This window comes from Macrotis lagotis, chromosome 1 (assembly GCF_037893015.1).
Source record: "Macrotis lagotis isolate mMagLag1 chromosome 1, bilby.v1.9.chrom.fasta, whole genome shotgun sequence".
Classification (NCBI taxonomy): domain Eukaryota; kingdom Metazoa; phylum Chordata; class Mammalia; order Peramelemorphia; family Peramelidae; genus Macrotis; species Macrotis lagotis.
The window spans coordinates 859518032-859543751 of record NC_133658.1 but is presented as its reverse complement, the minus strand read 5'-3'; the positions used below and the strand labels follow the sequence as shown (position 1 = coordinate 859543751).

Below are 25720 nucleotides of genomic sequence, written 5' to 3'. Positions count from 1 at the left end.
AACCCATGCAGCAGAACTGCCCATCTCAGGGGTTTCCACTTCATGGTGGAAGGTGAGGTGAAGGTGACATGGCCGAGTCACTCCCCTATCTGTGACGAAACTTACTGATGGGCTCATCGGGGTGGAAGGCCACTTCATTGACTGAGCCGGCATGGCCTGGAAGCTTGTACAGGATCCTCCTGCTGGTTGTATCCCAAACATAGACAAATCTGCAAGACACCCCAGAAAGTAAGTCTTAGGGCCAGAAAGGTGAAGAAGGAATGAGGCAAAGTGGGAAATACTCTGTCCCGCCAGCTCTTAGCCCCAATATAAACAGCAATTTTCAATGAACATGCTCACAAAAGACATGTTGACAGAGACACAGATAGGTACAGATACACACAGACGGCAAGCCCCAACATGACCTAGCTATTTTACTAGAAATAAATGTAGCTGCTTGTTGGAAAGGTAAACTGTGGGCTCAGATAAAACATGCTCAGATGTAAGGCCATCCCTGGGTCCAAGAAAGGGATGGAATATCTGTTCTCTGCAAATAGTTGTCTGAACCAAATGTCACTAGATTCTATGGGTAACTAGGTGCTTAGAAACAGAATGAGGCTGCTAGTCAGACCCCTGAACTTTATGGAAATAAAGGCTCCCAGAGGGCAGGTCTCACCCATGGTAACATGGTGAAGGAACAATGGCCAAGGTGAGCTCTTGGGCAGCTCTCTTTCCTCATTAATACTCTGCTTACCAACACTATGTTCTCCCCACCCCTCATGGATACTTGGCTTTCTTTCCCAAGGACATATGACATACCCAGGTGGAGACAATGCAAAATTCTGGTGGCAAATACAAGATGGAGGTAAATAAAAATCCCGGTGTGTAAGTTTTGTCATGTTCCATTGCCACCCTTGGTCCTACCAGCTAGATGCCAAGGGCTCCCACCTGTCACATAGCATATGGCCAGGTCATTGCTACTCACCCCCATTACTGAAGAAACAACTCAGAATACAAGTCCTAGTCATGGGGAGTCCCCTTCACAGGCTTGAGGGGGCTGCTACTGACAATTTGCTGGCCTAAGTCATCAAGCCCCTGAATAGTGAATATCTTAACACATTTAATGATGCCCAAGAGGTAAAAAGAGTAGCTTTGCCCTTTCATTCACTGTTAGAAATCAAAAGAACTACCAGGATGAGGTTGACTATTTCTCATGTATTCTGAACACTTCTCTGATGAAGCCACTTAAGGAATACCAAGGGATAATAATGATGGAAATAGGGGTGGCTAGGTGGTGCAGTGGATGGAATACCAGTCCTGCAGTCAGAAGTATCTGAGTTCAAATTTGGCCTCAGAGATTTAATGATTACCTAGCTGTGTGGCCCTGGGCAAGCCACTTAAACTTCATTTGCCTTATAAAAACCTAAAAACCTAACAAAAAAAAAAAGAAAAAAAAAAACCCAAACACCCAATAATGATGGAAATGCCCCATAGAGTTCAAGAGGGGCAACTGACACAGTCCTGCTCATCTCTACTGTGACTGATCCCTGACCACGCCAGGAAGCATCTGGTTATCTGGAGCTCACTCATCAGATCTCAGGGGTCACCCTTTATGCCAGAGTTTATCAGCGACAGGACAGCTGTCCAGTACCTGGATGCATGCCTCAGGATGTCACCATTATCTTCTAAAAGCCCCATGCTCCTCCCTCCAGCCTTCAATCAAGTTATGTTCCATGAAGGAAAGAATCATATTCATAGGGCAATGCAAAAATAACCCAAAGGCAATGCCACTAGATTATATTTTGATGACAACATACAAATGTGCATTAAGGGTTCCCTCCACCAAAAACTGACTAGCCATCTGGTCAATATATGACAAAAGAATCCCCAGCCCACTTTTATGCAGCACTAGCTCTGTGGGAGGCACTCTGCTTTTATAAAGATTGTAACATAGATCCTTACAGCAACCCTGGGAGGCAGGTGCTTTTTCATTACCATTTTCCAGTTGAGGAAATTGAGATAGAGGTCAAGTGACTTGCCCAAGATCTCACAGCTAGTAGTGTCTGAGGCCAAAATTGAACTCCAGAACTTTCTGATCCCAAGCCTAATGCTTGCACCACCTTGATACCTCAATATGTCCAAGCCAGCAAAAAACTTTAAAAAAACCCAGGAGCCATGAAAAGATTTGCATGAACTGATGATGGGTAAGATGAGCAGAACCAGAAGAACATTGTACTCCCTAACAGCAACATGGGGGTGATGATCAACCTTGATGGACTCGCTCATTCCATCAGTGCAACAATCAGACAATTTGGTGTTCTCTGCAATGAAGAATACCATCTGTAACCAGAGAAAGAACTGTGGAGTTTGAACAAAGACTATTACCTTTAATTTTTTTTTTTTGCAAGGCAAACGGGGTTAAGTGGCTTGCCCAAGGCCACACAGCTAGGTAATTATTAAGTGTCTGAGACCGGATTTGAACCCAGGTACTCCTGACTCCAGGGCCGGTGCTTTATCACTATGCCACCTAGCTTCCCCTTTTTTAGGATTTTGCAAGGCAAATGGGGTTAAGTGTCTTGCCCAAGGATAGGATTTGAACTCAGGTACTCAGGACTCCAGGGCCAGTGCTCTATCCACTGCACCACCTAGCTACCCCTCTACCTTTAATTTTTAAAAAAACCTGTTACCTTATAATGTAATTTTGCTATCTCTTTTACTTTATTTTCTTCCCTTAAGGATAGGATTACTCTGTGATCACATTCAACTGAGATCAATGTATACCATGGAAATAATGTAAAGACTAACAGACTGCCTTAAGTGTGGAGTGGGGGGAGAGAAGCAAAACTGGGGAGAAAATTGTAAAATTCAAAATAAATAAATTAAAAAAAACAAACCCAGGCTCCAGTCTAACCATATCACTAATGCACTGGTGATGGTGGTGGGTATATTATAGAAGATACTATGCCATTTGAAGAACCCCTGCCAAGATGGAAGAGGCACAGGGCCCCAGGACATCTCCTTTTTCTGCTCTTAACTCACAAGGTCCTGTAATTTTCCTTCCCTTCCAGTCCTTTCAGGTTGTCAATCCAACAATTAACTCTAAGAGAATGAGAGGAATCTGGAAGGGTGACTTTTTTTTTTTATTAAGGTTTTTGCAAGGCAATGGGGTTAATCGGCTTGCCCAAGGCCACACAGCTAGGTAATTATTAAGTGTCTGAGGTCAAACTTGAACTCAGGTACTCCTGACTCCAAGGCAGGTGTTCTATCTACTGCACCACCTATCCTCCCCAGGGAGACTTCTTGAATAAAAGACCAAATATGGGTTAGATCCTGCAATTTGCTTTTTGGAAGGGCACATGAAAGCCAAGAGGAACCTCAGCCCTTGAAGGATTTCCATGAAGGAATCTCAAAAGGTGGTTGTCAATTAGGTGTTAAATTTAGAAGGCTTCATTGTCAGTTCCTTGCTTTGGCATGGAAACCCGTGGCAGGAACAATGTTCCTTCTGTCATCCTTCAAAGTGTATCTGGTGCTGTCAGGGTCTCCAGGAAAATCCCTACTAGCAGCCAGCTGGTCAAAGGTGGGGCTTTCCCCAGACTGCCACTTGGCAATCAAAGAACAATTCAAAGCCACTGAGGGAGAGAAAAAATGGGAGGTCAGAGGAAACTGATTTGAAGGAAAGCTTATGCAAATATAAATGCAGAAGAATCCAATTAAGTAACAAGGAAGGTAATCTGCTGAATTCTAAGAATTTGAGAAGTGATATTGATAGAACAATCAAAGCCATTTTCAATCTGTAAGAACCAGATGGGGCTTCAGTTTGTGGGCATTTTCTCCAGTAATTCCCTGGAACCCTTGCTCAGAAAAGCCTCAAGTAACCAGTGAGCTAAGCTGAAGCACTGGTGTTTTTACCTTTCCTCTCTGGGAAAAGACATTAAGAGTGAAAAGCAACATCGAGGACTGAGGGAGGTAATGGTCTGAGGAACTATGTTTAGTTCTGGGCCCCACATTTTAGGAAGGACAAGGTCAGACAAGTCAGAAGAGAGACACTAAGATTCTGTGATACTTGTCCTCTTTATCTCAGGGGAACTTTCCAGAAAGAAAAACAAACTTTTGCAACTTCATGTACTTCCAAGAGTGGAAGTTTCTTCTGAGATCCCCTGACTTCCCAGGGGCCTAAGGAGGTAGACTGTCTGGACACAGGGAGGAGGAGCTGCAGCAAGTCAGGTCTGGAAGTCTGGTCCCTGACTCTGTACTACGCCCCCAACAAGCTGCTGTGCTCCTCTGGAAAAGGTCATTCACAGAGAGAAACCATCATGCAAGGCCAGCAGGCATTCTGGTTGCCTTGCAGCACTGGATTAATTTAATGACTCTCAGAGTCCCTTGAGAGCAGTAGAAGAGGTACAGGTTTAGGGTCTTGAGCTACCTCTTCTGCAGCTTCCTGCAGGAGGCAAGGTGCCAGTACCATTGGTGGTGGTGGGGTCTATGCCAAGGTCTAATAGGATAGGACAACACCTTTGTTCAAACAGTTATGGGGGAAGGGGCTCACAGCAGGCCAGGGCTATCTGCCTCAGCTCTTATCTAATCTGTTGCTCCACTTCAAAGGGGTGGGGGGTGGGAGTGAACACGGCCCCTGTACACCAACAGCACAGGCCATTGGGGCTGCCTTGTTCCTCTCTCCCCCGCTACTTGGAGCTTGGCTACCTCATCAGTTCATGAACCTCCAATCCTCATTCCAAATGCAGATAACTATGAAAGAATCTCAAAGTACATTTAATACTATAAAAGAATGTAAAAGTACATCTAACACAGATTTGTTTTCCCTTCTCATGCAAGAGGTTAACCTGTTTTACCTGGACTCTCATTCCACTCATGCCAATCTTTATTCACTCATCAAGGAAAGCTTCCAATTGCCTTCAGCTCACTTGAAGGAGGCCTGCCCATGAAGGGACCTTGATGAAGCCTGGCACTGAGTTACTCAAAATTCCATCACAAGGGTAAAAAAATGGTGTATTTGTGAATCAGTACTTAAAGCTTCCAAGTGGTGTAGTCTCTCACTTTCTGACCACAGAGATCATTCTGGCTCTGTCCCTGGCTCCATGTATTAAACATGAGACAAATCCTGCCTGGCTGTATCATTCTTTTTTTTCACATTGCAATAATTCTTACCTGTCGGCTGAACCAGCTGCAATTTTGCTTCCATCAGGTGACCAGGAACACCTCAGGAGGTTCTGCAACAATGAACAAAGAGGGTCTGTTGAAAAGAGCAGCATTTTGAAATGCTCACCACAACAAAGGATAACTGAGCTGGAAGGAAGCAGAGGGGCCATATGAGGGACCAACACCCTCTTTTTAGAGGAAGAAGTCAAGATGGAGTGCAAGGGGATAGGCTCATGATACAGAGCCCAACCCCAAACCACGTCTTCTGACATTGGATTCCGTGTTCTTCTTCCCATACCATGCCTCCTCTTCACTGGCAGATTCTAAGTAAATCAGACCTCTTGCCTCCCCACACCTGACCTGGCAGGCCAGTCACTGAGGGTGGCTCCCTGGCTGCTGTGCCTTCTGCCCAGAAGTCTGTCTCTCCCTGGTGTGGAGAACTTGGTTTGGCAGGTGGATTTGGGACCTGACCCCAGTCACACTCATTGTGATTTCTCTCTTTCTTTCTTTCTTTCCCTGCTTCTTCCTACCCCTTTTCTGGGTCCAGAGCCTTCACTGATTAAACAACCCATATTTCCCAAGCATTTCAGGGCTGTGGGGGCAAGAGAGATGAGTAAAACAAGGTTCCTTATACTTCAAAGCTTCATAATCTAATAGAGGGGAGAAGTAAAATGTATACAACTAAAAAAATAACTATCTTACAAAATAAGTCTGTCTATGATAAGCAACCTTGGCTTAAAAATGAGATCCTGTGGGGAGGCAGGAGGTCTGGTTTTACTTTTAAATATCACAAGTCACATTTTAATTATTTTCTCTAGGAAGATGATCAGCAATTATGGATTGTGTTTTATGACCAATGTTACTACTTCATAACTCGTATATGATAAATACAAAAAATGCTTAATTCACACATAACTAATTAGTTATACCTGGCAGAGAAATCTTGTTGCTGTGCCTACAAAAAGTTCTCTTTGTTCTCTTTGGTCCTTATTAAAACTCTTTTTCTTTCTCTTTAAAAAACAAAAATCCTAGAGCTGATTTACAGAACAAACCTAGTGCCAGTGAACTCACAGAACAGATATATTATTCTGGTAGGCTCTAGGAATCCTCCATTTCCTTATCACTAAGTATATGGTAATAGAAGCTAGGAAAGGTATGGTTGTATCTTCGGCTTTAAGCAGTTTAAGGTCAAGACCACTGCTGAGGCAGATAGAATCCCAGTCTTAGGCAGAGTCAGCCTGGCCTGGCCATGAGGACACCTGCATTCTGGTCCTGGGATATAGGCAGTAGTCGTGGTTTTAGCTTTTGTGTCATTAGCTGGGGGACACCGCAGAAGAGACAAGGGACTTCATAGGGGGCACTATTACTCCTTAAGAGGAAGAAAAGAAGTCACAACAAGATCAAAGAATCTCAGATGGAGAAAATATTCAGAGGTACTGACTTCTGATTATTAGCTGGAATCCCCTCTATAAATTAATTAACATTTATTAAAAGCACTTGCTTTGTGCTAAGTGGTAGGGCTACAAAGACAAAATCCATCTGCCCTCAAGATGTGTTATGTTACATGTGACAACTTCCCACAAAGGCCATTATACCTCTGCTGTCTCCCGAGGCAGCCCAAATACTGCAAACAGTTCTATCTTATGGCAAAGTTTGCCTTTGCTTCAAATCCAAAGTTACTTCTCTGAGACATCCATCCTCACTCCTTGTTCTTTGGGAGGCAACAAAACGAGTCTCATATCACTGCAATGTAACTGCCCTTCAGGCATATGAAGCTAGTTATATATTTGTCTTATCTAAGCCCTCTCCAAGCTAAATACCTATACCTCAGATTCCTTCATTCTGATCCTCACTTCTTGAGGTATGTGGCGGGAGAGAATTCACTTCCCAGAATGCATGCTATGATTTCTATAGGATCCCTCTCTCTGACAATGAAGCTTCTGATAATAACATAGCAAGAGTTTGCTATGTTCACATTAATAGAGGCATCATTAGAAAATAGCAGAACATGGTCATACTAGACTTACCTTCTCGAAGTTATGTACATTTCCCTGAAATATCTTCACACACCTTTCTTTGGGGGCAAAAGGCCGGACATCCCAGATCCGAACTGCAAAGAAACAAGCACAGCAATCAAAGACCACATGTGGACAGAAGATCAGAGCCAACCTGAAAGCAGACATTGCCTTCTCTGAGTGACAGAAGCTCAGAGCAGTAGATAATATCTCCTGGTGCTTGCTTAGGTTCTTCTGACACTTAGAAAGGGGAAGAGAATGTGTTTGGCTCTCATTAGATAGAGTTCATATAATTCGGGGTCAAACACACTGCTCTAAATCTTGGCCTTTAATGCTTTTCCCTAGTAAAACCAAAAGAAAAATACAAACTAAACCAGCCCTTCTCAATTCACTGTCAGTGGCATCAGGATCAGCAGCAGTGACCTGACATATATTCTCAAGATTTACACTGCCTAATCCAGCTTATTCCCTTCTTCTTTCTGAAGTAAAAATGTATTATAGCCAGGGATATTAGAATGAACAAATCGAAATTCCACATAGAGTAACCTGACCCTACCCCATGATAGTCTGAGTTCTTCAGTTATTTTACCTCTAACCTTTCTACCCAGAAAACCCAACCCCGATTTTAATGTGTGCATTGATACATATGTATGTAACTGTGTATCTTTACACACACACACACACACACACACACACACACACACACACACACACAAACACATTTGAGTTAGAAGAGACCATCAGAGTCATTAAGTCCCAATTTTTTATTTTAAGAGAATGGAAGCTCAGAAAAAATGCCTTGCCTAAGATGAGATGCCTGAGTCAGGGGCAGTGCCGGGACCCAAGCCCAGGTCTCTCACTGACCACCCAGTGTTTTGTGCACTGACACCATTCTCTTCCTGGTCATCTCCAGTTACGGCCCTTTCTTCCTCTAGAGCATATCCAAGTCTCACTCCCACAGGCAAATCCACAAGAATCTGCTTATTCCTTCTAATAGCTGCAGCTCCCTCTGTGACTCCTGGAATTACACTTCAAACAAGGATGATTATAGCTCATAAGTTCAGTCTAAATTAGATGCAATCTCCAAATTATTCTCATTCTCTGTTACCTCCCTTGCTTCTCACTCCTTTTTTTCCTATCTAGTCTTAATTAACTTTTTTTTTAGTCCACATGTGTGGCTTAAGTTTCTGTGGCTTCAGTTATTGATTTCCAATAGCACTCCTGATCTGCTCTTCTTAAAAACTGATGGCAAACACTTAGGATAAAAGACATCACTGCACAAAGCTATGAGTACGGCTCCTGTGTCCCTGCTCTTTAAAAGAAAACCCTTAGGAAAGCCCACATATAGATCTGCACAGTGGGGATATTAGAGTGGGGAAGGCCAAAGGGCTTAAAGACTCTAAAGTGAAGGAGGCAATTTGAGTCTATTTCCCTGCAGAATTCTTGAGTATTCCTAGGCAACTGGGAAATTGGTTATCACCATCTGGTCCAGAAAACCCTCAAAAGAGATAAAAGTCACTGTCCGGAGGAGAGCCAGCAGACCTTAGTCCTAGAGCTGATGATGTCAAGAATGAGCTGAGAAACCTTAAACAAAGATTAATTTCTCTTTAACTCAATTTCTATATCTGTACAGTGGGGAAAACTAATACCTGGCTTAGGTTTCCCTTCAAAGGTATACAATTCAATAAACATCAATTAAGGCACAGCATAGCACATTAAGGCTACAAAGATGAAAAATGAATCAATCCCTGACCTAAATATACTTATAAATCCATGGAAGGACAGGAGTTGATGAGGATCAAATGAGATAACCTTTGTGAAAGTGTTATGAAACATACAAACAAGAGCAAGGGATTTTCTTTTTAGTCTCATCCCAGTCATAGGAATGTTTCTTTACTCTAGTCAATGCTTCATTTGGCTAGCTGAAAAATCTATTCAAGGCAGGAACCAAATGATTAGATCCTCTGACTCAAAAGTTCCAAATAACCTAGCCCCAAATCTAAGGAAATTCTATCTTTCCTAAGAAAAAAAAATCAGCCTAAAGTAAAATGAAGACAACCAGGATTGAGAATCAAGGCTGACTAGGAATATTTGACATTTAGGATGATAATGTTTTCACTGTCAAGTCACTGAAACTCAGAAGATCCTTTAGTCTGGAACACCAAAGCATGGAACTGTACAACAAAGGGGAAAAATCTCTTCCCCACCTGTCCCTGGCTTCTACCTCTACATTTTACATCCTCCCATCTACTTCCTCTAATGTGGTAGTTGCATTTCTACTCTTCCAAGTGAGAGGTTGGCTAAGGGGATTAAGAAAACCCAGAACCTCTTAAAATTATAAACTAACTTTCTCAATGAACCAAACAGAAACTTAACATACAAGATGAACAATTTGTTCCTCATTACTTGAAAATGACTCTCCAAGAGGTTTCAGAAGTCTATCCCTGACCCTACCCTCTGGGGGTAGGGTTTTTCTAACCATGTTTCTATAATCTAATTGCCATTAGAGCACTCTTTAATGGTACTTGTAGGATGGTGAAATTGACAATGTGCCTTCCCCCCAGGGATACCTGTGTTGTCCATTGCATTGGAGAGCAGGTAAGACCCTTCAGAACTTAGACTCAAGCCTGTCACAGAGTCAGCGTGGCCCCTCATGGTGTATGTCAGCTTGTTTTGGCGCAAGTCCCAGACCTAAGTGAAGACATAAGTATTACCAAAGTATACTTACTGAGGCTTTGTAACATTAGAAATTAGCTTATAGGGTCAGCAATTAAAGAATGACCTGGGACAGCTAGGGGACATAGTGAATAGAGGACCTGCCCTGGAGTCAGGAGAACCAGAGTTCAAATCTGACAGACACCTAATACTTACTTTGCCATGTGACCTTGGGCAAGTCACTTAATCCCTGTCTTGAAAAAAAAAAAGAATGACCTAACAGACTATGGCATATTGATTAAACAGAATATTTTTTTTTTTTGGCAAGGCAATTGGGTTAAGTGGCTTGCCTGAGGCCACAGACCTAGGTAATTATTAAATGTCTGAGGCTGGATTTGAACTCAGGTGCTCCTGACTCCAGGGCCCATGCTCTATCCACTGCGCCACCTAGCCACCCCTGAACAGAATACTATTAAGCTTCAAAATTACAAATATGAAAAATAGTAAGAAATGAGAAAATTATAAATATATTTTAATAGTATAGATTTTTTTTTTTAGGTATTTGCAAGGCAAATGGGGTTAAGTGGCTTGCCCAAGGCCACACAGCTAGGTAATTATTAAGTGTCTGAGACTGCATTTGAACCCAGGTACTCCTGACTCCAGGGCCGGTGCTTTATCCACTACGCCGCCTAGCCACCCCCATATTTTCAAATAGTTATATGAAAAGTCAGAGAAAAGGAAATAGAATTAGAATATATATATGGCAACCACGAACTATCTAAAAAAGACAACAAAACTTTACTAGCAAATAGATGAAAAAGGTTCACAAGGGATCAGAGATTAATTCTAATAATATATTTTCCAGAACTCAAGCTTAAAATTGGAAATGTAGTAATAGATACACACACTACAAGGGAATCAGTTTCTTTTGACATGTTCTCTTGGTGACTAGGTAGCGATGCTTTTTAATCTGGATTTAAGGCTAACATTTATCTTAAATACAAGATTGAAACATTGCTCATCTGCCTGAATAAGGAAAAGCAGACCATCAGCCTCACTGGCCTGAGGACTCAGTCAGGTGCCAGTAATCAAGCCCATCCAGAGGGCAAACAACTCCCCTTTTCCCATCAATACACCTTCATCTGCAGAACCCAATATACTTTAAGAATTTATTTGTCGGGCTGTTTCCTGCCTCAGGACTCAGGAGTGCTGAGAATGGTGAACAATTTGTTGGAACTATCAATGCTGCTCTTCACTAGCAGCTTCACTGAAATTTGCTCAGTTGCAATGTGGAAAGAATTAAATTCACCAGAACCCAAACTATGGGTACTTTTCCATTTCCACATTTCCAAATTTTCCCTCCTTAAGAATTAAGGGATTTGTAAAGCTAAAAGATGGTTTTGTTAGAGCCAAAGCACTTCAGGGATCTCACCAAAAAAAAAACAAAACAAAACCTAAAACCACAAGAGCCAGGTGCTTATTTCTGCCAAATTTCTGCAAAAACTCCATTCTGTTGCTTCTCACCCCAAATAAATTTCCTATCACAAGTGCTAATCAGGACAGGATTACAGATTACTTGGTCAGGTACCTAGCAAGCCAAAATCTACTTAAGTTTCCCTGTCCTTAGTCTCTTTCCTCATATTTCCTGGCAGAACAGAGCCTCAAGGAGCTTTAGAAGGAACTGGTTTGCCCTTAATCCTTAGCTTTTGGAACAAAGAAACCATAACAAACCAACAGATTTATATTTAAGTATTGTGTAGAGAATTCACAGGCTGTTGAAAGAATTATCTAACCCCAATTCTTGCTTTCCTAATAATTGACACTTATACAGCACTTTAAGGTTTAAATAGTGGTGTATAGACATTATTTCATTTAACCCTCACAATGACCCTGAAACAGTTACTCTCATTTTACAGATAGGGAAACAGGCTCAGGAGTTACATAGTGACTAAGTTTCAGAGATGAGATGCTAACCTAGGGCTCTACCCATCCCACCACTGGTTCTGAAACAGCCAATGCTTCCTAGAGATGAATGAGCAAGGACTGACAGAGTCCCAAGCCTAGTGTGTGTGAGGCATGGTGCATATGACGATGAAAACAAAAGTCCCTGATGATAAACACAGAAGCAAAGTTGATTTCATGTCATCATTCTCTGAGGAAAAGATATGAGCCACAGAGCAGCAGGTCTCCCCAGCTGTCTGCTGATGCTTTCTCTATTTCCTCAATACGCAATTAATACTTAGTAACTCCCTGAGGCTAGTGTGAACAGAGAGAGCACTAAATGAGCATCACCACAATGTGATTTTCAGTCCTGACCCTTTCACTATACATGTGATTCAGGGAAGTTCTTTGGTCTCAGTTTTTGAGGGGATCCATGAACTTGGATAGAGGGAAAAATATTTTCACTAATCTCTGCCTGAAATCTAGCATTTCTTTCAATTACAAAATTAAAAAAAATTAGGTCTGTGACTCACAAAAAGGTTAAGAATTCCTGGTTAAATGATCTTTAACGTTAATTTTCCATGATCCTCCAATGAACAGTGATTTTGATTTCTTTTTCAGGTGGTGGGTTTCAATGAGAAAGTTTAAAAGTCACATTTCATTGAAAATCCATCTTTTCCCCTGAAAGAGGATGTTCAGTTTTGTTGGGTAGTTGATTCTTAGTTGTAAGCCAAGATCTTTTGCCTTCTGGAATATCATATTCCAAACCCTATAAGCCCTTAATGTAGATTCTGCCAGACCCTGTGTAATCCTGACTAGAGAGCCACAGTAGTTGAATTGTTTCTGGTAGCTTTCAGTATTTTCTCTTTGATTTGGGAGTTTGGGAATTTGATTATAATAATATTCCTGAAAGTTTTTCTTTTGGGATCTCTTTCAGGAAGTGATTGGTGAATTCCCTCAATTTCTATTTTACCCTCTGCTTCTAGGATCTTAGGGCAATTTTGCTATATTATTTCTTGAAAAATGAAGTCTAGGCTTTTTTCCAGGTCATGACTTTCAGGTAGTCCAGTAATTTTCAATTATCTCTCCTGGATCTGTTTTCAAGGTCAGTTATTTTTCCAGTGAATTATTTCATATTTTCTTCTAATTTTTGGTTTTTTGGGTATGGTTTTATTTCTTCCTGAGTTCTCACAAAGTAATCATCTTCCTTTAGTTCCATTCTGCATTTGAAGGAGTTATTTTCTTTCTTTTTTTTTTAAAGATCTTTCAAGGCAATGGGGTTAAGTGGCTTGCCCAAGGCCACACAGCTAGGTAATTATCAAGTGTCTGAGGTCAGATTTGAACCCAGGTACTCCTGACTCCAAGGCTGGTGTTCTATTCACTGTGCCACCTAGCCACCCCTGAGTTATTTTCTTTGGAGAGCTTTTTTATCTTCTTTTCCAGCTAGCCAAATTCTGCCTTTTTAATTCTTCTCCTCATTTGCCTTTTGTGTTGCTTTTTCCATTTGGCCTAAACTATTTTTTTTTTATTACTAAAGATATTATTTGAGTTTTACAATTTCCCCCCAATCTTATTTCCCTCCCCCCACCCCCCCACAGAAAGCAATCTGTCAGTCTTTACTTTGTTTCCATGTTGTACATTGATCCAAATTGAGTGTGATGAGAGAGAAATCTTATCTTTAAAGAAGAGACAAGAAGTCTAAGAGGTAACAAGATCAGACAATAAGATATGGTGTTTTTTTTCTAAATTAAAGGGAATAGTCCTTGAACTTTGTTCAAACTCCACATCTCTTTATCTGGATACAGATAGCACTCTCCTTTGCAGACAGCCCAAAATTGTTCCAGATTGATGGGATGAGCGAGTCCTTCAAGGTTGAACATCACCCCCATGTTGCTGTTAGGGTGTACAGTGTTTTTCTGGTTCTGCTCATCTCACTCAGCATCAGTTCGTGCAAATCCCTCCAGGTTTCCCTGAATTCCCATCCCTCCTGGTTTCTAATAGAACAATAGTGTTCCATGACATACATATACCACAGTTTGCTAGGTCATTCCCCAATGGAAGGACATTTACTTGATTTCCAATTCTTTGCCACAACAAACAGGGCTGCTATAAATATTTTTGTATAAGTGATGTTTTTACCTTTTTATCATCATCTCTTCAGGGTATAGACCCAGTAGTGGTATTGCTGGGTCAAAGGGGATATTCATTTTTGTTGCCCTTTGGGTGTATAAACTGGTTTTTAATATGTTATTTTCTTCAGTTTTTGACTTATTTGCAGCGGTCTCATTTCTTCTCCCAATTTTTCCTCTACTTCCCTTAAATTGCTTCTCAAAGTCTTTTTTGAGCTCATCCATAGCCAGAGCCCATTTTCTATTTCTCTTGGAAGTTTTGGATACAGAAGATTCTATTTTGTCATCATGTGAGTATGTATTTTGACCATCCATGGGACCAAAGTAATTTTCTATGGTCAGATTCTTCTTTTTTCTGTTATTTGCTCTTTTCTTCAGTCTATGACTGATTTGCTGCACTTCCAAGGTTTGGGTTTTTTTTGAGATAACTCATAGGGACCTTAATTCCTCTAATGTCTTATGAGAGGCTCTGACTGCTCTCCTGCCTTTGTTTAGGTCCTTCTCTCTGCCCTAGAGCTGTGAGGATGATCCGTGCTTGGATATGGTGGTGTTGTGGAGGCACAGACTGCAACCTGGATCTGAGTGTGGGCAAACAGCTGCGTCCTGCCTCAGAGAGAGCAGAGAGAGTTCTACAGTCTCCCCTGATCCCTTACTGTCACTGTTTATGGGCTGAGAGCTCTGGATGTGCCAACTCCTGCTATAGATTCTCACTTCAGGGTTGCTATGAGGCCAGAGCTCCACTCTGCACTCACTCTGATGCGGCAGAGTTCTCTCACCACCCCTTCCAGCTGTCCCCAATGATCCCTGGGCCAAGAGGTCTGGAAACCACCCCCTCTGCCACAGATCCAGGTGTCCAGCCCAGCTGTGCTGCACCGCAACTTTTTCCAACCCCCATTTCCAGTGGAACAGACCTTTCCTGTGACAACATAAGTTGTCTTGGCCTGGAAATTGTATCTTAGTCTTTCTGTGGGTTCTGTACCTCTAAATTTTGACTAGAGTCATAATTTGATGGCTTTTGGAGTTTCTTGGGGAATGAGTTTCCAGGAATTCTTGCCTTCACACCACCATCTTCGCTCTGCCCCCGGGGTTGGTGGATAAATAAAGAACAGTTCAATAGTATTGTGAGGTGATCATTAAAAATGATCTCTTTGATCTCCTTTGATCAGCTGCAGCTATTCCTAGCTAGTGAGTTTAAGGTGGGGGAGAAAGCAGGGATTATAATGGGATCTTCAAATAGGGAAATAAAATCAGATAATGAGTGTCCAAACCTGGAAAAGAAGGTAGCTACAAAATCAGAAACTTCTGTATTTGGAACATTATCTTCAGTTCTAGCGCCTACCTTTCAAGAAAGAGAAAACATTAGTTTTTTAATGTTTTCTAGAAGAACAAAAAAGATCGTGGAGAGCAAGGGCAAGAAGAAAAAAAATTAAGTCTCCTTAGTCTAGGAAAAAGTAATATTTAAGGAATATGAACAAAATTTACTGGGGGGATTGATTGAAAGATAATATAAATGTTTAAAAATTATCTTACAAATGAGAAAACCTAGCCTCAGAGACATTAATTAACTTGATTATAAATGTCAAAGTCAAGACACAAAGCCATATCTTCCAGGCTGTTTCTGGAGTCAAAGAAACTGGGTTCAAATATGATAAAAATTTGTGACACATAGGATGAACAAAGATGTGTTTATGAAATGGCATATGGGCTACATAGAAAGACTGGTCAAATTTAAAACTAGCTGAAGGGATGACAGCATAGCTCTGATAAGAGGTGCAATTTATCAATAACACTAGAAGAAGGGCTCCAGAGGGTTCATAAGAGTAGATTTACTAAAAATAACAGTAGACACTGGTTAAAATGTGTAAATATGGAAATAAGAGTATAGATTTATTTCCTTCTCCCAAGTATGGCTTGATACTATTGCTGGGGCTGGCAGGACCCTAGGTAGGTTGCAGCAGACAGAAGAACCACTAGCTGGGTCAGGGTTGGAGCTGCCTCATTATACTCACTCTTCTTAATAAGCAAAGGGGGGCTAAAGAGGTTCTCTAGCTGCTCATGGAGTTGAGTTAGGCAGAGATGGGTCACAAATCTTGTTGCCTGTCTCCTGGAATATCTATCTTTCTACCTGGGCATCCCAGCCCATAGGGCACTCAGTGCAGTTGCGGAGTTGAGGAGAAAAGAGAAGCAACAGAGTTCTTGAGCAGCAAGTCCTCCTTCCTCTCTCACAAGCCTGCCTTCTCTTAGTGCACTACCCTCAAAACACCTTTTCCCAGCTTAAAAGTTAGGTCAAAGACCATCCCATTCTATACAATCAGCTTATGACACACATAGGCACAGTAAGGAGAATGGCAAATAAAAAGGCTCTAGGGAAGCCAATTCAAGAACATAAAAGGCATCTCTTCCCCTCTCGAACCCCTCACCCCAAAGGGCCCTAGGAAATCCTCTGGCTGCTTACCAGATGCTGCTCCTGGCTGGAGCTCCTGCTACCCTCCTGTTCACTCTATTGTCTAAACTTGGACATCCTCCAATCTCCATGGCTTCCTGAACTACCACATTTAAGGCTAATTTCCCAGTTCTATAGGCAGTCTACCTCTCACTACCATAGTCTGCTCCTCAGAACCACAGCTGCCAAGCAGTCCCCACTACTCACCCAAGCTTTACCATCATAGCTGTAGACACCAACAGCCACCAAGCTGACTGTCTGCCACCACAGGGTAAAAGGAATTTCAACAGCCAACCCCAGTATCATTGAGCTTGGAGACTAATACCTTTGATACCAGATGTAGTTGATACAGGGGAGCCAACATTTTTATCTATCTCCCTTACTGACAACATAAAGGCCTGGCTATTCAATTTCTTACCCAGAACATCTTTTTTGAGGCCTACCCCTACTGCCAATGTCAGTCCTGAACAGAAATAATGGGAAAAATCAAAGACAAATTCTAGTACAATGCAGAAATTCTATAATATGAAAGTAGATGATAAAATGTCTTTGAAATTAAAATGTATAATAAATAAATTAAAGGAAGTCTTCAATTTAGGGTTGGGAGGGAAGACAGGGAGAAAGAAGTACAGAAAGAGACAAATGTAAAATAAAAATTGTACAGTAACACTGCAGAAATGACAGGAGTGTATATAGTGGAATAAAACCAAATGAAGGGCAATTAGTAAGAAAAATAAAAGTTGAATTGTCTATAAAAAATAAAAAGAACTCAAATGACAACCAATGGATGTGCAGAATAAAGTAAGAAAAGAGACAAAAGTAGAACTGTGAACTTTAGATCAGAATTCTTGAAAATTAGAAAAGAAAAAATGTCACTAGATGTGAGGATATAGAGAAAAGTTTCCAGAATACACAAAAGGTGATATTCTATAAAGACAGTAGACTTCAACATGAAAAAAAAACCCTAATTACAAATCTCCAATGCATGTAATTGCTATGTTTCATAATTATAAAGACCTACAAATGTCAAGGAAAAATATAAAAATGCCAATTAGACTATCGTCCAACTTTTCAAAAATAAGGGACAATTAATGAAGTTGGACATAACTACACAAAAGTTTTAAAAGCATGGAGCTAGATGTTAAAGTTTAGAATATAGATGCTATACCTACCAGCATTATAGAAATTTCAAACTGAATGAACTTAACAGAAGCAATAATCTATTTTAAATATATCATTACATATAACTGATAATTTTTTTTTTAGGTTTTTGCAAGGCAAATGGGGTTAAGTGGCTTGTCTAAGGCCACACAGCTAGGTAATTATTAAGTGTCTGAGACTGGATTTGAACCCAGGTACTCCTGACTCCAAGGCTGGTGCTTTATCCACTACGCCACCTAGCTGCCCCTTAACTGATAATTTTTTTTAAAAGTTTTTGCAATTGTAAGAAAACATTTAAGTTGAAGTTTGGATGAAAAGAAAATGTATATTAAGACTAACATAAAAAGGAAGAGGGCTTAAATATATCCATAGTTATTACTTAAAACATTTTTAAAAAGTAAGAAATCATTAAAAAAAAAAAACTAAGAGAAAGGTGAATTGGCACTCCTAAAAGCCATCTGTAACAAAAAGGGGCCAAGCCTCAGGGTATAAGAATTCATTTCCTTAATTTAAATTGAGAATTTAATTTGGTTCACTAATTGGTTTTTTAACAATAGAAGCAGTTATGGAAAGTTAAAATAGATTTTACTCCCTCAAGACATATCAAGAACAATAAAATGGGAAGAAGGTTTGAAAATATAAGATAAATGTCATCTGACATTTATCACAATAAATTTCAATCTCATTTAATGGGGATTAAAACCCAAATGTGGACCATGAAACAAAATCTGCAAATGTTTCATCTACAGATAACATGTACAATAACAAAGCCATATATGAATTTAAAAAAGAGGATGATCTAACCACATCATGCAACTACAAGTTCAAAAAAAAAGCATGTGGGAATAATGATGGCAAACAAAGTTGAAGGCAAACTAAAAAAACTTAACTATGGGCATTATGACTCATAAGGAATAATGGATAAGATGCTTAATTTTATATTTTTATACAATAAAAATTTAAGTTATACTTATTAAAAGGAGAATGATATTACAAAAAATAAAATCATAATAGTAAGGGGCTTAAATATTTAAAATTTAGTGAAGAGTAGAAAAAAATCAAAAGCTTATTGAATAAGCTGGAAATAATAGGTAAATGGACAAAATTAAGTGACTAAAACAAAGGATTCTTATATGTTCTTGAAAAGAACATAAAACTCAGGAAAACTGGCTTGTTTTTTAAAAGCTATGTTTGGTAAAAACAAAAAAAGCAGAAATTTATGTTATATTTTCAAGATGACAATGCAATAAAATGAAATAATAGCATGACTAAAAGCTATAAAGGAAATTAAACTACTAAACTCCTATAGGTAGGTCTAATAAAAATCACAAAAATGATAAGAGAATGGTTTTTTTTGTTTTTGTTTTGCAAGGCAATGGGGTTAAGTGGCTTGCCCAAGGCCACACAGCTAGGTAATTATTAAGTGTCTGAGACCAGATTTGAACCCAGGTACTCCTGACTCCAAGGCCGGTGCTTTATCCACTATGCCACCTAGCCGCCCCTTAAGAGAATGTTTATAAAAAATGATCACACTAATAATACTTAAAATCCTTAGTGTACAGGTAAACTAGTTCTAAGAAGCAAATTTATAGTTCTGAGGGGCAACATTAATAAGAAATAGGAGAAAAATAAAAATCTACACTAAAAGACTCTTAAAAAAAGAACAAATAGTCCAAAGAGATAATGAAAATAGCCGATATTAATAGAACATCAGAGTACAATTTAATTAATAAACAGCAGGGGCAGTTAAGTGGTGCAGCGGATAGAGCATCCACCCTGGAGTCAAGAGGACCTGCGTTCATATCTGATCTCAGACACTTAAAACTAACTTAGCTGCGTGACCTCAGACAAATCACTTAATTCCACTGCCTTGCAAAAAAATCCAAACAAACAAATAGCAAAAGTTTTTTTTTGAAAAGCCTAATAAAAATGGATGTCATTAGCAAATAAAAAAAGGAGAGAAACACAAATCAACAAAATTACAAAGAAAATGAAAAGACCACAATAAGCACAAAAGAAATTAGGAATATCAATAGGGAATACAATACAAAATATTCTAAAAAATTAGAGAACCCAAGCGAAATGTTTGATTACAGACTAAAATACCAATTATCCAACTTGACAAAATGGGAAAATAATAACTTAAATAAACCAATCTCACAGGAAAATATAATAAAAGTAACCAAATGAAATAGCCTGCTATGGCATAGTGGAGAAAAAACCCTCATTTTGCACTTAAGACAGATCTCAATTTGTCTCAGAAATTCACTAATTTCATAACCCAGGCAAGTCCATAAATTTCTCTGTGTTTCAGTTCCCTCATCTGAAAAATGTTAGCAATAAGTACAAAGTAGTATCTACAAAGGGTTGCTGCATCAAATCAACTCTTGTAAAACCTGAAAGCATCATATGAATGTCAACTACCATGAGAATCATTACAATGATAAACAGATAAATTAACAAAAAAGGAACTTGAGATATTACTTCAGAAAAAGCTTGACTTTCATTAAAAGTCATAAAAGTCTTCACTGGTATCATGTATAGCTTTATCATAAACTTATGTGTTTAAAAGATTAACTTCGGGGAAAAGGAGGTAGGAAAAAGGGAATTATTCAACAAGAGACACACCTTGATATCATTGTCGATGCCACCAGAGATAATCTGATCACTGGTGTCATTGAAGGTCACAGTCAAGACCTGGTAGGTATTCTGAAATGTCTGGACAGCAGCTTTCTTCCGGATATCCCAAAGCTGAAATGACAGAATGCAGATGTTCAATTAACAATGCAACTTATTCCCATTGCAAAATCTTTCCAGTTTAAGGGCTCAAGTGTAATTAAAGTACAATGTAATTAAACAATGGTTGCTTATAGACCCTGAACTCCCTAGTGCTCCTGAGAATTCTTATCAAATGCAACAAGGTACCCTGATAAGCAATGAGCATATGATGACAAGGATGAAACAATCCTTGCCTTCAAGAGATTTATCTTCTATTGGGGGAGATAATATATTTACTACACCTCAGACACACAATACACAAAAAACACACATAAACACACACATGAAACCAAAGACACACACAGACACACCCAAGGTAACTGAGAAGCAGTGTGGGATAAGAGAATTCAGAGCTGACCCTTGAAATCCTGAGGCATCCTGGCTGTGTGACCCTGCACATGCCCCTTCATCTCTCCCTGCTCCAGGCAGAGAAAAGGTGTTAGCTTACACTTTTGGAAGAAGTCCCCTCATTCCCACGCCAAAGACACCATTTGTCAATGAAAACAAAGCCCTATTCCAAATACACAAGCTATTTGGGAAGGAATGAAGTTGGGGAAGAGGCCTTGACAGCTAGCATGAAGGAGAGGGGAAAGAAAGGAGGTATTTCTATGAGAGAGAGGACTACAACTCTAGTGACCCATGAGGCTCATTGGGCCAAACTAACCTGGTCTCAAACATGTATCTGACATGACTCTATTTCACAGATATTCTTAAAATAGACTTCAGAATGGTGAACCTCCTGAATCTGATGTTCCTTCTACAAAACCATGTCACCCCTATTTAAAACTGCCTAACCAATTTTCAGATGAGGAGATCAAAGAAAGTCCTATGAAAAATCGCTCTAAATCATTACTGATTAGAGAAATGCAAATTAAAGCATCTCTGAGGTACCACCTAACATTTACAATTGGCCAACATGACTAGAAAGGATAATTATCAATCTTGGAGGAGATGTGGGAAATCTGGGACACTAATGCATTGTTGGTGGAGTTGTAAACTGATCCAGCCTTTCTGGAGAGTAATTTGGAATTATACCCAAAGGGCAATAAAAATGGGTAAACTCTGATCCCGCAATACCTCTACTAGGTCTGTAGTCTAAATAGATCATGAAAAAGGGTAAAATCACTTGGAATAACTGGACAAACTGTGGTATATGTATGTTATGGAACACTATTGTTCTATTGGAAATCAGGAGGGATGGGAATTCAGGGAAGCCTAGAAAGACTTGCATGAACTGATGCTGAGCAAGATCAAGTTGAGTAGAACCAGAAGAACATTATACACCCTAACAGCAACACTGGGGTGATAGCAACCTTAATGTGTTGAACCCAAAGAAGCAAGATGTAGACCAAGCTATGAATTTTGGGAAGTACATTTTATTACCAATGACTATGTGGAAACACCTTCTCAAAGCACATAGCACCAAATGTCCAGAGAATGAGGTTTTTAGAGTATTTGGGGGGGGGGGGCGGTATTGTGAGCAAGCAGGGTACAGAAGCAGTTAGATATATTTCTTTGTCAGACTATTACAAATATATGCAAACATATGGCCTAGTATAGATCTTGCTTTTATGTCTTAACATGCTTCCTGAGACAGCGGGAGTCACATATTCAGGGGCTTCCACAGGTTCAAGGTGAATGGAATATTACTATCTTATGGTTCCAGCTGCATCTGGGGGAAGGGGAGGTAGTCTTGGGAGAAAGCAGGAATTTTACAGATAACAGCAAAATGATTAGGTTAACAAGAGTGTTTGTGTATCTCAGACAAATTTATGGTATATCTCATGATCCCAGAGTCAAGCATTGGGGTCCTGTCAGATTATTCTCATACCCAAAGGTGCCTAGTTAAGTTTATATTTCTGAGGAGTTTCCCTTTTATACAGGGATTACACAAATATTCATATTGTACTTTAGATGGACGTGTTCACTCATCAGTGTAATAATCAGTGACAATTTTAGGGGATCTGTAATGGAGAATACCATCTATAACCAGAGAAGGAACTGTGGAGTTTAAACGAAGAATAAAGATTATTATCTTTAATTTAAAAAAAAAAGTTGTCTAGGGGCAGCTAGGTGGCGAAGTGGATAGAGCACCAGCTGGGAGTTAGGAGTACCTGAGTTCAAATCTAGCCTCAGACAGGTAAACAGAAAGAGTCAAAGGAGAACATTATGACTACACGACCTCAAATATGGCACCAATCTCAAGTCAACTGACCAAACATTTTTAATCCACCAGAGGTTAGGACTTTGGCTTTCTGGGATTAGCTGAGAAGTACTCCCCATTTCTGTACTTGAAACATTTCAAAGATGAAGACATACTGTAGTATGACAGAAAGAGCACAGGATTTGTAGGTCCTGTCAGAGGTCCTGGATTCAAATCCTAATCTTGTGATTTACCAGTTAGGAAACTTGCAAGACTCTGACCCTCTTCTATTCTTTGATTCTCAGGCTCCTCAAATGTAAAATGAGGTAACTGGAATAGATGCAGAGATCCCCTTCAGCTGGAAAGTCTATGATTCCATCAGACTAAAGTCCATTAAGCCATATCATTAGTACATATAACTCTTCCTGAAACTTTACTCTGCACACAGTATCTACTATCCTGCTCAAATACCTTCAATGGATCACTAATGCCTAATCTAAATTCCCTTGGACAGCATTTGCAGCCCTGTCATCTAACTCCAACCACTATTCTGGTGTCATTTCCTTTTGACCCACCAAACCAAGCAGTTGATTCATCTAACTTAAAACTGTTCCTTTTCCTTAAGTGCAGATTTGATCATGTGACTCCCCTAATTAAGTCTACTGGTTTCCAATTGCCTCTAGGATAAATATAAACTCCTGTTTAGCATTAAAAGCTCTGAACAACTCAGTGCCAACCTATCTTTAGGACAATATTGCCCCATCTTACATTTCATGCTTTAATCAAATTGGCCTGCTCTCCTCACATTTAACTCTTCTGCACTAGCTGCCCCAAATCCTGAATAGAGTCCTTCCTTAGCTCTTCTTTATAGAACTTCTCTCTTGATTTAAGATGCAATTCAATTGTACACATTAATGGCAACATTGTGAGAAGGATGAATGAATGCAGTTCAGTGATCAAAGTCAATACTGAGACACCTGTTATGGAAAATGACAAAACAAAACTATGGAGTCTGAAAGCAGAACAGAACATACTATGTTCATGTTTTAAAATTTGTCTTAGCCCCCCCTTAGTTCCAATTCCTTTTTCACAACATGACTAATAAGGAAATATGTTAAACACGATTGTACATGTACAACTTATACCGGATTGTTCGCTGGCATGGGAGGGGGGAGGGAAGGAAAGGTGGTAGAAAAATGTGGCACTCATAAACTTGCAAATGGATGAATGCTGAAAACTAACTTTGCATGTAATTGGGAAAAGACAAAATAAAGTGGAGGGGAAAAAGAAAAAGATGTAGTTCAAACAAAAAATAATTTAACACAATAACCCAGTATATGATAAACCTGAAACATAAAACATTACCTAGGAAATTGGGAAAACTGTAAGGCAGTCTAAAAACAATTAGGCTTAGAGCAACAGCCAATACTATAGTCTATAAAAAAAAATTGAAATTGGGGGCAGCTAGGTGGCACAATGGATAGAGTACTGGTCCTGGAGTCAGGAGGACCTGAGTTCAAATCCATCCTCAAACACTTAATAATTACCTAGCTGTGTGGCCTTGGGCAAGCCACTTAACCCTAGTGCCTTGCAAAAAAAAAAATTGAAATTGGTAAAAGATTTGAATATTAAAGATAATGCCAGTAAAAACTTAGAATAGAAGATCATTTGCATTTCATGGCTCAAAACAAATAAGAGAAGCTATTTTAAAAGATAAAACATAATTTCTATTATATATAAAATTTATTTATATAAACACTTTTGTACCCCAAAATTAACCCACTTAGAAATAAAAAAGGACTGGAGTTCTCATGGGGGAAAATGTCTGTACCCAGTAGCTCTGATAAGGATTCAATATTCAAGACATAAAGGCATTTAAATACACAAGACCAAAAGTGAGCTTTGGAGATGTGCACTATAATGCTCCTGTCCCACATGACAGAGATTATGTTTAGGAGACTGAAAAAAGGGCTCACAATCACAGCCAGCAGTTAAGTCTGGGTGATGCCAATGACTAAGAATTTTGCAAAGCCTCGAATGATGGATATTCTAAGGTCCTAAGTCTTGAACAGGAGGCAGGTTTCATAATGATTTTGAAATTTTATTTTTTTATTTTGAACTTAAAACACCCCCAAAATTCAATAAAACAAGACACAAAAAGAGAATTGTCAATGAACCCATGAATCTATATCATATTACCAATTTTTTTTAGGTTTTTTTTTTGTAAGGCAAATGGGGTTAAGTGGTTTGCCCAAGGCCACACAGCTAGGTAATTAAGTGTCTGAGTCTGGATTTGAACTCAGGTACACCTGATTCCAGGGCCGGTGCTCTATTCACTGCATGACCTAGCCATCCCATATTACCAATTTTTTAAAAGCAAATTATAAATTTCACACACCACTTTCAGAACTGTTCTGTGACATTAGAAAAATGTTTCAATGAAATTTCTGTTGGCGTCACTACTTCTCCCTACCACCTCTCATCACACAATTCCTAAATGGGAGGGAGGAATTCAAACCCTGTAACACATTAGCATAATCAAAACCAAAAAATTCACATGGTAGCAATGTCCCAAAAATGTAAGTCTATATGCCTGTCAGGAAGTGGATAATACAATTCATCATGTCCTCTGGACCTAGGAAAAGTCATTGCTCTGATCAGAATACTTAAATTATTCAAAGCTTTTTTCTTTGCAATGTTTTTGTACTTTTACAAATTGTTCTCTGGTTTCTGCTCACTGTGTTCATTCTTACTGCTTGGAATTCTATTAAATCTTATCTTTTGGCATTTCTTTCAGACCATTAATATTCCATTACAACCATAGACCATAATTTGTTCAGCCATTTCTTCAAGTGTTTAAAAGGTACCCTCTTTAGCTGGTTTCTAGTTGGAACCCGCCCCCCATCCAGTTTAATTCCCCTTTTTTTTTTTTTAGATTTTTGGCAAGGCAAATGGGGTTAAGTGGCTTGCCCAAGGCCGCACAGATAGGTAATTAAGTGTGAGACCAGATTTGTACCCAGGTACTCCTGACTCCAGGGCCAGTGCTTTATCCACTGCGCCACCAAGCCGCCCCTAATTCCCCTTTCAAGATTGAGTTCTGCTCATAACTTTATTCCGTCTGATATTATCCTGTTTTCCTGATTTCACCAAATTATGTGTGTGTGTATACATACGAACATGCCCAATTCTCCTTTGTCTATTTCCATTGAAAAAAGGTTTATCCAATGCCTAATTTTCCCACCCCTTCTTTATGTTTATATAGTCTCCCCATGTGTGACAACAACAAGAAACTGCAAGTTCCACTTGCTTCTTTCTTCTT

General features: G+C 39.6%; 1 protein-coding gene across 1 annotated transcript in view; it reads right to left on the bottom strand.

Annotated features, from left to right (window-relative positions):
* SNRNP40 (small nuclear ribonucleoprotein U5 subunit 40) overlaps positions 1 to 25720 on the bottom strand; it is a 52617-nt gene that overhangs the window by 1427 nt on the left and 25470 nt on the right. The window contains exons 5-9 of the mRNA XM_074217869.1: positions 20109 to 20231; positions 9722 to 9842; positions 7164 to 7246; positions 5146 to 5207; positions 106 to 209 (exon numbers count right to left, since the gene is read on the bottom strand). Of these exons, the coding sequence (XP_074073970.1) occupies positions 106 to 209; positions 5146 to 5207; positions 7164 to 7246; positions 9722 to 9842; positions 20109 to 20231 (493 nt within the window). The remainder of the gene's footprint in view (positions 1 to 105; positions 210 to 5145; positions 5208 to 7163; positions 7247 to 9721; positions 9843 to 20108; positions 20232 to 25720) is intronic.